Genomic DNA, 13,175 nt, shown 5'->3' on the forward strand with positions numbered 1-13,175 from the left:
CTTCCTCCCAGAGTGCCCCCGTTTTGCACATTTATTCAGCTTGGTGTTTTGCTGCAGGAATTCAGCTCGAGAACCTTCCTGGAAAGAAACTAAGGGAAAACCTGTCCTGGAGACCGAGCCAGCAACCTTCCGGTTCAAACCGTGTGTCCTGAACCGTTCAGCCGCCCGCATCTCGGAGCGTCCGTACACGTTCCAAACGGCACGTGCTGTGCGGGGGGGATTCTCCGGGCCTAAGGCTAACCATGGCGCTCAATACGCCGTTGAGTGTGTGTGTGTGTGTGTGTGTGTGAGAGAGAGAGAGAGAGAGAGAGAGAGCTCTGCGGGTTAATAAACAATGGGAAGACCTAAGAGCCACTCCAGTCTATTTATTACATTCTCATTAAAATGGAGACAACACTCGGTCTAAATCACAGCGCTATCGATCAGCGCAGAATTAACTCCCCCCCCCCGCGCCTTTCGGGCCGCCTTGCTCGCCAGGCGCAGTGGAACCAGCCCTGTTACGGATGTTGCGTTTTGAGAACGGGTGTTGCAGTGTGTCAGAAGCCGGACTCGTGGCCAGAGGGTTGCAGGTTCACGTCGCAGAAGGCGACGCTTTTGTGCACTTGGACAAGTTGCTCAGCTTAAACTGCTTCAAATACCCAGCTGCACAAATGTAAGCTGTTTGCTGTCTTTGGGTAAACGCATCTCCCGTGATTGTTAAAGAGAAATATTGAGCCGCTGTGCAAGATGGGCAGGGTGTCGAATGATGATGTGTCTGCAATAGGTGAAGCGGAAGGCGAAGGTTCCCTTGGAGCGCTCTTTCGGTGAGTCGCTCGGATCCTCGCCGGCTTTTTCCTTCCCTCTCTTTGTTGCGGCGTCGTCCGTGAACTCCTCCAGAATACAGCTCGCTTCTTGTCTGAATGCATCTCATGCTTTAAGCTCAGAGGAAAACCGTGGGAGCTCCGAGAGACAAATCCCCGCAAGTATTTGCGCTGGACCTTCGTTCCGCCGGCGACGAGTGACATTCCGGCAACGTGGGGTTCTGCCGGCCGTGTCGATGGAAGCGGCGCCGTGTTCGGCGCAAATGGGAACGGAGGAGTCCGAGCGCAGGCTGGTCGCGTGGAAATGTGACTAACGTTAATGTGAAGCTCGCAGGTGTGTGCGAGAACGCTTAAGTGGCTGCCTGCAGGAACGCGGCCTGCCCCGGCGGGATAAGCGAAGGGCCTTGCCGTGGGAGCGTGATGCTCTGCGCGAAGAGCCAACGCTCAGGATGTGCGGCGACGAGATTTACGACACAGGGCAGGAGCAGCAGGTGTGGGTCCCTCGCTACATTTACCTGCATTTACCCGAGAGCTGCTGCTAGCTCCCACTGTCCACAGAAATAATTACCACGGCTACACTACCTGCTCCCTCCGACCCCCCACTTACCTGAGGCGCACGATTAACCGGAGCCCTCCGGTTGTGAGGGGTTATCGGCAAGCGGTGGCGCTCACCTGCTCTCCTATGCAGCAGCGCACAAATTGTTGCTGGCGCTCCTCCCTCTGTCCGAAGAACATATTTGGAAATGTGGCCAACTCCCTTTAACCGTGTCTCCTTCTACCTTCTGTCTCCTGCTCTTCTTCCCTGGGATGACCGACCTCAGATCACGAACCGCTACATCTACGACACCGTGCTGCTGCTGGCCAACACGTTCCACAAGAAGCTGGAGGACAGGAAGTGGCACAGCATGGCCAGCCTCACCTGCATTCGCAAGAACTCCAAGCCCTGGCAGGGGGGCCGCTCCATGCTGGAGACCGTCAAGAAGGTGGGCGGGGTTCTCGCTGGGTACCTGTGTGCCCGGGTGTGCGTGTGTGCGTGCGCGTGCTATGCAGGCTGCCGGTTAAGCTAAAAGCAAAGGTAACAGGACACCGAATCAATAATTTATGGTCAACGGGACAATATTTCAGTAATGTTTCATTACTTGTCCTAAGAAAACCCATTATATCTGCAGTTAGGTGGCCAATGAACCGTCGTGGAACACAATCGCAGTCATATTATCTTCTCAGGGATACTGCGGTACAAAACGTGACACGGGAATCGGTCAAAAAGACCATTTTGCGCGTGCAGAAAACACAATGCAAACCTTTATTGGGCTGGAGACGCGTGATGGAGATGGGTGCCGTGTTGCCAGCAGTGTTCAACCAGAAAACAATGCCCACCGAGGTCTCGTTGAGCAGCTTGCTGTTGTACACTTCAGCAAGGCAGTTAACCTGAATTGATTTGGTGAAAAATGGCCAAGTGTCCATCCATCCATTTCCATTAATGGCTCGCCCAATTATGGTGATGCAGACCCTATCCCAAAAATATATCGAGCAATTTAATGACTCCTGACTACATTTTCTCACCGCACTACAGGATTGTGCAGAAAAAAATCAAGTTTATTCCCCAAAAGGAGGGTGAGCAGAAAGTGCTCCCGTTTTCTCACTGCTTCTGTTTTAGTGCGGTGGCTGCTATCTTTCGTTCTTTTATCAATAACCGTCAGTCCAGTGCAGGGTTGCGGTGGTCCGGAGCCTATCCCAGAAGCACAGGGCATAAGGCAGGGTACACCTCTTAGTTGCAGAGCAATGACATGTGCACTCATTCATTCCCACGTACACCCACTAAGGGTCGTTTAGAGTGGCCGGTTCACCTGAAACACACGTTTTTGGACTGTTGGAGGAAACCAGAGCACTGGAAACTAACGCCGGGAGTACACGCAAACCCTACCCAGATGGAGCTCGATTCGATTCCACATCCAAGTCCACAAGCTTTGAGGCACCAGCACTACTTGCTGTGCCACCATGGTGATCTTTGAAAGACTACTACATTTACATTTATTCATTTAGCAGATGCTTTTGTCCAAAGCGACGAACATCTCAGCAAAAGTACAATTTATGCATTACATTAAGAGAAGAAGACATAGCTGCAGACATGAAAGTCTCAAGCAAACCTAGTTTGTTACCTACCACTTGCTGCACCGAGGTTCATCGGTCAAGTAGGTGCATAAAACACAGGATAGACAAATCCCGATACCCTCCCACCAATTTTTTTCTTTTTTTAAATATTATAAGATACACAAATAAGCAAGTACAGTGGTACACTTACAATAACACAGTATTCTTATTCTTTGTGCTGTTGTGCTGATATTGTAGCTCCCTAACATACGAACATAAGCAGCCGCTAACGCGTTTCATCTAGACGGCAAGGCGTAAGGTTAGCGTGCTTGTTGCCGACGCGTTACGAGCCACGCGCACGAATACTTAAAATGTAAAGGGACACATCAGGGTGCCAGTTGTGAAAGTGAACGAGTGAGTTTTAAGCGAGACGGACCCTGGAGATCCAGCGCTCTCGGTGACGTACAGCTGTCTCACGCGGCTCGCCGAGGAGCTCGTGTTAAGAAAAGCCAGCTGGGGAGGAGGACCGGCTGATAAACTGCATCCGAGCCATTTTTTCTAGGGATGGGTTTTGCCTCCCTGGGCGCCTGTTGTCCTGAAACACAGCCAGTTTTTGGCCCCCCCCCCCACCCGGTCAAACTAAACTCATTCCCCACTTCCTCTGGGCCGCCTGCTCACCACGTACTTAACAAGCATAATAGTCCCGAGAGTTTGCAATGACAAGGAATCAGTTTAAAGGATTGATTGCTCTCCAACCGTTAATTACCTCATTGCGGGAGGATTGAGTCGCCCCTTTGTCTGTGTACAGGCTGGTGAAATGAGCCGATGCCCTCGCAGCTCACACAGACCTTATTCTAATAAATCCAGCGAAGAGCATCCCCCCCCCGCCTCCCCCACCCACCACGAGAGCGCACACACCAGAGCGCAGAGATCAGGACTGTTAGCGTGGCTGTAGCAGACAGGGTCTCGCTCTCCTTGTCAGTCCCAGTGCTCACTCACTCACGCACACACACACACACACACACACACACACACACACACACACACACACAGACACACGCACACACAGAATTTACCCATGGCTCAGCTGGACACAGCCCGGTCTAGGCCCACCACTGCTGACTCTGACCCTCTTGCAGAAAAGGTGAGCTTGATGGACCTGTTTCAGCTTCTTCTCCAGCTTTGGACACACCGGGTGGAGGAGGGCTGAGCTGGACCAGCAGTTTTTCATCACCGTCTCCTTCTTTCTCTGCTTTGACTTTCTGAGCGATCGAATGCTGACCGTGACGCTGTCTGAACCCGCGCTGCGGGGGAGGGGGAGGGAGGCTTACTGACCTTCCAGTGCGTCTTGTGAACACGCTTGGAAACATCTAATCAGGTTTTATTATTAACCTCCTGAATAACTCAAGACAGTGCAGGCAAATTTCTACTTTTAAAAAAAAATTGTGCGGGCTCAATGCCCACTCACACCCACACGTGTCACTCGTGTTGCCACCCAGCAGATGGAATACGATCCAGTGAAAAGCACGCCATGATTACTGTGATCTGTGACTTGCTGGTGGATGCTTGCGTCAGCTACGGCAGCAGCTATTGTGACATTTTGGCCCCGTGTGCGTCGGAGTCTCCGTCGCAAATTCTCTTTGCACAGAGACTCATTGGCGTGCAATCGACGGAGGAAGACGGGAGGGGGGGGTGAAGCACTACAGGACCACGGGGCCTATGAGGGGCAGAGGGGAAGTTGCTCGGCTGATCAGAGCCGCGTAACTCGCAACACGTAGCGAGAAGGAGAATCGCTCGATTGCATCGGGAAGCGTTGAGGGGAGCAGGGAGTTTTCCGCAAAGACGTCACGCGCTCTCGTTCTCGTACGGCCAGCTGGCCAGCGGACCCTTTCCCGAGTCCAGGATTCCCTGCTCCGATTCGCAACCTCCTAGCTGACGGACCGGGCAAATTTTGGAAGGAGACGACGCGGTCTGAGGACGACCTCTTTGCAGAGCCTCTCCGTGATGTTTTTCCACATAAATTCCGTTTGCCTTCGATTTTCGCCTCTTGCAGGGGGGTGTGAGCGGTCTGACCAGCCTGCTGGAGTTCAACGAGAACGGAACTAACCCCAACATCCACTTTGAGATCCTGGGCACCAACTACGGGGAGGACCGAGGGCGGGGCGTCACAAAGGTATGGACGAGCCCCTACCGACACACCGCCGACACAGCGGCACCATTCTCCCCGTTTCGCTCTTCGCTCTCCGTTTCCTGCTCCCGTCCTTGTGTTATCAGGACCGCGCTGAGGCCTGTCTGCTGGGCAAAGCCTCCTTTCTGTGCGGACGGTAATTACATTAATTTAGGGACTGAAAAGATTGTAATTGATAATCATAGCTGCCTAATGGATTCCATCAGCCTCCCTCTGCGAGCGAACGCCGCATATTCGCACGAGTTGTTTATCTTCTGCTCCGTTGTTTATTTATCTTCCTTCGGTCGAACGTCGCAACAGTTGAGGAGTGCTATCGCAAGACGGATTCCCTGAGCAGACAGCGATAATTAATCTATTCTTTCTACTCATATTCCATTAATTACTTTATTCATGTACTCGTGTATTTAGTCGTACAAATTTCTGTTGCCGTCAGTCTGCTTGGCGCAATGTGGATCAACTGGTTGTAACCATGGTAATGTCTTTGATGTGCGGAGTGCTCTTGTTGCCAGTAGGCGCAGGTTGCTTTGGATCACAGCGAGGTGGTGAGCGGATCATCGGCGCCGGAGGGTCCCGGGGCCCCGGGATCCAAGGAGGCGTTCCCCGTGTCGCCGAACGTGTCCGAGCGCCGTCCCACGCGGCCTCGGGGGGAGAAACGCGCCTCCGCCCCGAGGGCCGAAAGTATCCGAACGAAGCGCGCGCCTCCCTCCTTCCCTTGGCGATGGCCCCTAAAAGCCGTACCGCGGAAGAGGCCCGCCGCAGTCCACAGATTAAATTGTCAAATTTCATTAGGGGTAATGGTCACGGACAAAAACAAATGCGCCGCACACGTGACGATTAAATTCATTTCTAAGTGTAAAGTAATTACGTTAACTGAGACCCCTAATCAGTGCAGGTAATTACTTGAGAGAAAATAAATACTTATTACACCCCTGCACCACTCATTTCGGTGCACACCATTGCTGTAGATGCCAAAGAGCTTATTATCCCTTGATATTTTATAAACAGAAAAATAGCGTCTTGCTAATTGTTGACAGAAAAAAGTGTCAAAGCAGATTAATCTCCGATGGTTCAGAAAAGTAAAACGTCTCTCTGCATCAAGATAAATATCCTTAAACGGTGCTTAAACATAGGCAATATACTGTATGTTGCATGGCAGGCAGGACGGTGCTTTTCCCTCTTCCGGCAAACAGCTCGGTGAGAACAAATGTCACGACTCGTTCCGCTGTTGCTGTAACGCATGTAGCGATGTAATCCCGTGCCGGACGTCCGCGTTTAGTTGTCGGTAGCCGTACCCGCAATCCGCGGCAGCGATACGGTTTACTTACCAGCGGGTGATTCTTTCCTTTGTTCCGTGTGTGGAAGATTTTTGTGGTAACACCAGATCCGGTTCTCCGCGGCTGGGCCCGTTATGTAATGAGAGGTGGCCGGCGACACGTAGCCGTTGTGTAGCGCGGTGCCCTCGGTGACTTGTTTGCCAATGTTCAAACGCAAGTGTGCGAGAAAGACATGAAAATGGGAAAATGGTTTCCTTTAACGACGCCCCGCAACTCTCCCCTCTTCCTTTACGGTGGGCCTCTCGGGGGCGTGGCCACGTCGACCGCGACCGGTCCAGGTGATGGAGTTCGGCAGGTTCCCCAGGCAACGGGGGAGCTCTTTGGAGCCGTACTGGGTGCCGTTGCGAAGCGTTGCTTTCACCAAGAATTGCCAAGCTGCTTAGCCAGTAATGCTGCTTAGGAGAGACTCAGGTGAGGATGGAGATGCGGTGAGCGGCGCACAAAGAAAAGTTGTGTATTTATTCCTCCGTCTCTCCCTTGATTGGGATTTTCGTGAGTGGCAGCTCTCGAATTATGTTTTGGCACGGTGCGGCTGTGGGAGTAATTGACACAGGGTCGACCTTGGCGTATTTCCTCTGCGGGAGCTTGCGTAGGCCGCCCCGTGCTCTTCAAAGCGCTCACGGCCACGCGCGTAACACGTGATGCTGACAAACGCAGCCCGGCTCGTCTCGCAAAGGCAGCTCTCGAAATAGGCGCGATTCGCACATGAAAACATGGAAATGCAAATGTGCACGTATAGAAACACGCACAGACGCACACGGAGACATTCTTGCTGCCAAAGCAGTGATTTCCACTTAAGTCTAGTGAGTGATTCACGGTCCCATCAAAACTTGACAACTTATATAAGTAAATGAACAAAAACGTTTTTTTTTGTGTTTTCTGTAATTCTGATGAAGTTTTTTTAAAAAAATGTCTCTATAAGCCATGAGCAAAATGTGTACACATAAGTGCTGGCATGCATGGAGAGATCCACACACATGCATCGCATACGTTTTGTCGCAGAGTACGTTGCATTCTCTTCCTTCCTTCTCTTGGCTTCCCTTGTTAGCTTTCTTGTAATGTAAAATGTAAAACTGAGGTGTCGATGAGGTGTCAGTGTAAAAAAAAAAAAAAAAAAATGTAAATGTAGTACAAGCACTACCTCTCACAAATGTGCAGTCCACACGGAACATGTAATGGACTTCTCACTACTTATAGTAGAGGACAGGAGGAATTAATCATAATCAGTATGATCACCGTGCAATTAATTTGCTAATGCGTTAATTTCTGTGGCTACATGCTGCTTACCCCGCCATGCATCAGCCATCATGAGCCTCGGTGCATTGCACAGAGGACAATTGTGCCTGCGGTCTAATTGCTGTTGGGTTCTGCAGGACTTGAGCTAATCTACACGCTGGAGAAGGAGGATTTTGGTCAGGTTTCATAGCAGGAATCAGTGGGATGGTATTCTGAAATCCCTACATCTGGAAAGCGGTAACTGTGTGTCTGTCACGTCCACGTCCACAACGCAACCGACAGCACCCGATGATGCTCCTGCACCTGATCGATCGCTCGCCCTATAAAAGACCCTCCTCAGTTCCCATACCTTTGGGGAATCTCGTCAGAGACAACCGCCCTTCTTCGTGACGCTTCGCTAGCTCTCACTTCACGTCCTCCGGTTTTCGACTCTTCGCTTCATTTCCCGACCACGCCCACGGATCCTCGTTCCCGTCCTGTTCGCCGCTCGACCGACCCTTCGCTAAGTCCCCTTACCTCGCTCGTGGATCTTCGCCGTGACCCTGACCGCCAGTCGACCGACCCTTCGTCTGTCCCCGACGCAGAGAACTTGCCTCATCCCTCGACTCCGGATGAACGACGCTGCGCTTGGGTCCAGCCGTCCCGGCTCCCTATGTTTCGCGTGACAGCGTCACGGTGCAGACAAGAGGGAGATGTGAGTCCGTGTATGAAGCTTGAGCTGGAGGTGGGCTCTGCTGTGGAGATGATGGTGGTTATGGTGGGTTCTAGTGTGGACCTGATGTTTAAACTTGTGCACAGTTGGAGCTGGACATGGATCCCGAGTCTTAGCATGACCCATGATGAGATAGAGGTGAGCTCTAGTGTGGTGCTCGGTGTAGAGTCTGTGCAGGTCCAGGCACATCTGAGCGTAGAGAAGGTCCAGAATGTGAAGTCTACGTGTGTGGATGTTCAGCTGGATCCTGACACAAAGAAGGGCTCAGCTGGGACCTAGCACTCAAAGTGTAGGAGGGCTATCAAGGCAGGCCAAGAGAAGGAAGCGAGAAGGAAGCAAGAAGAAAGCGGTTTGACCCGTGCAGGTGTCGCACGGAGACGCGGGGATAGGGGGTCGGGTTTCAGAGCGTGTCGCTTGTACCTTCAGAGACCACCTCGGCATCGTGCCTTTGTAAGCGAAGCAGGATTTGCCTCGGAAAAGTATCGGAGGAAAGGTGAGTCCGCGAGGCTGCTCGCACAGCTGTTCGACATGCCTGCCACGTCATTTGCGCTTCACTTGAAATACATGAAATACATTCTGAACTAAATGGTTAGGAGTGACCTTTGCATAAGCTAAAGTCGCACTGTTATTTAACGCTGAGGACGAAACCCTTGACGGCTGGACTTTGCAGGCCCCCTTAGGCAGGGATTAATCGTCGTTTGGAAACGGTAGTGCCGCTGAGCGACAGCTTTAAAGAGAGAGGGCCGCGATGCCTCCCGCTCGGCCGAAGCTTGAGGTCGGAGCCTCTTCCTGAACCGCGAGAGCAGTCCGTGGCAGCGGCTATCCCCTCGAGCCGGGATCCCCGCTTCCCCCAATTTTCCATCCCATTAGGTAGATTCAGATGTTCTTTTATGGAGCCCGTCTCTGCCTTGGGTGGGGTGAGGGGAGGGGCGGGGGGAGCGGGGGGAGCAGGGGAGAGCGCTCATTGATTTGTCCTGCATCAGAAGCCTTCTTTTTGCATGCGATCCCTCTGGACGTGCCGAGCGCCTGGCCCGCTTCCTCCGATCCGTCCCCCCCTCCCGGCGTTCGGACGGAGACGCTCCGTCCGGTGGACGCCACAGGACGGGAGGTGGGGACAATGCAAACTAACTCCATGTCCAGGAAAGCCCGGCACCTCCTGGTGTCCACATTAATCTCTCCCCTCTCTTTCTTCCCTCTTCTCTCGGTGCCTTTTTTTTTGAAGTCGGTCAGGAGGCCACCACCGGAAGAGCACCCACGTTGTTTGTCACCTCCCTAAAACTACACTGTCACCACTGGAATTTGTGTCATCGTTGCTCATTTACCAGCAGCTCCGTACTGATGCTTAAAAATGTACACATTTTACGCGTACATTTATTTTGCGTAATTATATTTCGTTTCGGCTGGCCGTTAGCAGTAGTTGCGACTGTGGGAACCTAAGGCCGTATCTGTTTTGTTATCCATATTGTTATGTAATATTTCCTTCCTTTATATTGCAAACTCAAATAGTTCTGACAAAATGTGCTCCGGAACCCGCCTTGGTCAAATTGCTGAGAGCTCACTGAGATAAAAAGGAAGCGAGGAATGGTGACAGAAACTGAGAAGATCACATCCATGTGTGTGTGTGTGTGTGCGCGTGTGTGTGTCTGCTTCCCAGACGAAGCAGCCTGCAAGGCGCCGTGCAGCGCGAGCCGCCTTCATCGCACGCAGGCTTTCGTAGGCCGGCGAGATGTCATCTTATTAGAGCGAGGTTATCGCGGAGAACGATTTGGCAGACGGCGGCCAACGTGACGCGCGTTTGCGCCGCCCTCATTATCCAGCCCCAGAGCGTTACTCTCCGCTCCGACCGGGATCCGCTTTCGCCGAGCACCGGCTCAAAGTCACCGAGAGCATCCGTTGCGAACATCTCCAAGTTTATTAGCGGGGCCACTGCGCGACGGAAATAATCCGTGACGGAAGAACGTCGGGCAGCTCTTCGACGTGGCGCTTTCGGCTGCTTTTCAGGCGTCACGGAATGTCAGATCGCGGCAGGGCCGCGCCGACACTCCGCGTACTCCACGTTCGTGCCTTGGGGAGGGGCGGGAGATGACTGACTTCGGCAGCAGCCGTGACCGAGATATTCACCATGATGAGCGCTACTGTATTCGCTATTATGTGGTAGCGAGCGGGATTGTTATTATTTATGTAAGAACAAAGTATAGATCTGAGAAAAATGGCACAGTAGCACAAAGGTGCATGAGCACCTATATAATAGTTGTGATAATAATAATGGTGATAATAATATGAGTCATTGCAGTGATGGTTTGCGTTGGCAAACTGCACCCCCTGCTGCACAGACAGCATGTTGTGGACGGAGCGATAACTTCCGTCGTTCGTGAGGCTGCCCGCGCAGAGACAAACTCGCAATCGGTCCCCGGGGGGCGGTGCACGGGATTCGAGGCTTCGGGAAAGGGTGAAGAAGGAATGTCCTCGCGCAGGTTCTCCGCTACTCCTCCTCTATGCTTGATGGGAGGCAGAGCGGGGGGTTGTCGCACGCAATCTGCCGCGCGCTTCGGGCTGCCGGACGGATCGGCTGCGACACGCCGTTCCTCACGCCCTCTTCCCGCGCCGCTCGGCGCGTTTGACGCATCAGCTTCCGAATGAGGGATCCTGCCGCCGTGCCTCGCTCCGCCCTACCCCGTAATGCCACGGAAAGGGTCGTCGCCCCTCGTCGCTCCCCCGTCGCGACCGCGTTCCCGCCCTAATTTTTCCATTTATTTCCTCCGGCCGCATCACGAACCAGAAGCAGGGAAATAACTAAAATGCATGAGGAGCGCACTTCCTCTGCTGGAGTGCTTTCAGCCTCACCTATTCGTCAGTCTATATGTTTACCGAAGGTCAAGTGCCTCGCCGAAGGCCGGCCCTTCTGAGATTTGAACCCGTCACCTTCCGTGTCACGGGTCGCATCCCGTGACCAGCCATCCGCGAGGCCGCCCGTCTGCAGGAGTGCATATTTTGCCCAGCCGTGCTCCTCGAAGCACTTGACTTGGCTGTAAATGCGAAAATCGTTCAGGGCTAGGACCCTGCTGTTCCGCCTTCTCATCCAAGAGAAATTTTTTTCCTTTGTTAATATTATTTCAAAAACTGCACATATTGCTGTGTAAAATTAAAATGGCATCACTTTGTTTTGAACATTTATTGCATCTGTCGGGATGGAAAGAGCGCCAGCGCTGTGAATTCGCGGCAGGATTTCGGTTTGATTTGTTTTCCGCCGCACGATGAGGATTTCGCTCTCGACTCGCGTGTTTCTTGGCCTGCCAATACTTTTCACTTCACCGGCGACACGGGGAGAAACAGCCGTAAGTCCATCCAAGCGAATCAAAGCATTCCGCTCGTTTGTGTAACAGAGACATCTTGCTTTGTTTGGATGTGGACTTGCGGTAAACATCAAATCGGATTTTATTACTCGTGTATTCGCGCCGCCGCTGGGGTATCTGCCGGGCAGCTGGCTCGCTGCGCGCTAAGGTGGAGGCGTGGGCAGCGCTGCAATTTGTCAACAGCCGCACCATTTCGTCACACTCCCTAACAGACCGCATCGCCAGCCTGCCAAAATTCCTCATCCGATGGTCCGTTTCAGCGTTCAGACTTGTGTTTCGTAGGCCCCAGCGCTCAACGACGGAGGAAGGATCGCGCTCCAAGTGCCATCTGCGCGAAGGGTGCCGACGTGGTCCCGTCGGAGACGGCCGAGGCCGAACGCGCGCCGTACGGCAGCGCTGCCCACGCGCTCCGCTACCCGCCGGGATGGTCGCGGCCCGGCGGACGGCAGCGCGTCCTCCGTGGAGGAGCGATCCGTAACCCCAGAACATCGGACGGCTCCATCTGCTTAAACGGTGCGGGGGGACGCGTGAGGCCTGCTGAGACGGCAGGACCAGGGAGCAGACGCTCAGATTAAGAATGGGATAATTACGCTGCTCCGAGCAGGTTCTCCGATCCGGTAATTCGAAAGCGACGTATGGCCCTCATACCCTACTAGAGCCTCGCGGTTACTCTTGCGCACGATAAGGTGATTCTGGCGGCGCAACCGATCTCGTTGGTTCCAAACCCGCCGTCCTCCGTCCTCCACCCTCCTGCCCCTACCCCCTCCCGATGCGGGGGTCTCCACCCGATGGGACGCCCCCGGCCTTCCCTGCCATCCGCTTTCTCGAGCTTCCCTTCGGTAGGTTGGAGCCGAATTACAGCTTGTAAACCCGGGATTAGAGCCAGGGGATATGCTCGTCGCTCGAAACCGCCAGAGACGCGTGGCTTGTTGCTCCCATGATGCTCCTCAGGAAGGATTAGCATCACCCTGCTTTCCAGACCTGCATGTGTCCCCTTCCCCCCCAGGGCGAGTGCCTCCAAGAACAGAGGGATGAGGTGCCGTGCGTACCATCACTCCTTAATCCACCGTTCTAAATCGGCGACAGGTAGCTTCTCAACTGCGGAGCCACACTTGTAATCACATTGTGCAGGTTCACATCCCAGGGTGGCATCTGCTGTTGTACCTTTGAGGGGGACACTTCACCACTTCACTCAACATCCAAGGGTACGGACGGAGGGAGCTCTCGATAAAAAGCCTTAAAGGGGCACCTAAGCAGTCTCGGTATTATTAATAATATAATAAAGCTTTGGTCCTCAGCGAGCCTGTAAAACGCCTCTGATGTAAAGGGCAGGCCCGGCAGAAGTGAGATAAATACACCGCGCTCCTATTAAGGCGTCTAAGGAAGAATAACAGGCAGAGAGGGAAGTCAGCCGGTGGGGGTTGGGGCCATGAGTGGATTTTTATTGTTAAGCGAGCACGG

The 13,175-nt window shown here is 53.2% G+C and overlaps 1 protein-coding gene across 1 annotated transcript in view; it reads left to right on the forward strand.

The window, feature by feature from the left end:
- The window catches only part of grid2 (glutamate receptor, ionotropic, delta 2), a 351,265-nt gene that overhangs the window by 241,053 nt on the left and 97,037 nt on the right, over positions 1-13,175 (forward strand). The window contains exons 8-9 of the mRNA XM_029259349.1: positions 1,622-1,783; positions 4,945-5,064. Coding sequence (XP_029115182.1) covers positions 1,622-1,783; positions 4,945-5,064 — 282 coding nt within the window. The remainder of the gene's footprint in view (positions 1-1,621; positions 1,784-4,944; positions 5,065-13,175) is intronic.

This window comes from Scleropages formosus, chromosome 17 (genome assembly GCF_900964775.1).
Source record: "Scleropages formosus chromosome 17, fSclFor1.1, whole genome shotgun sequence".
In the NCBI taxonomy this organism is placed as follows: Eukaryota; Metazoa; Chordata; class Actinopteri; order Osteoglossiformes; family Osteoglossidae; genus Scleropages; species Scleropages formosus.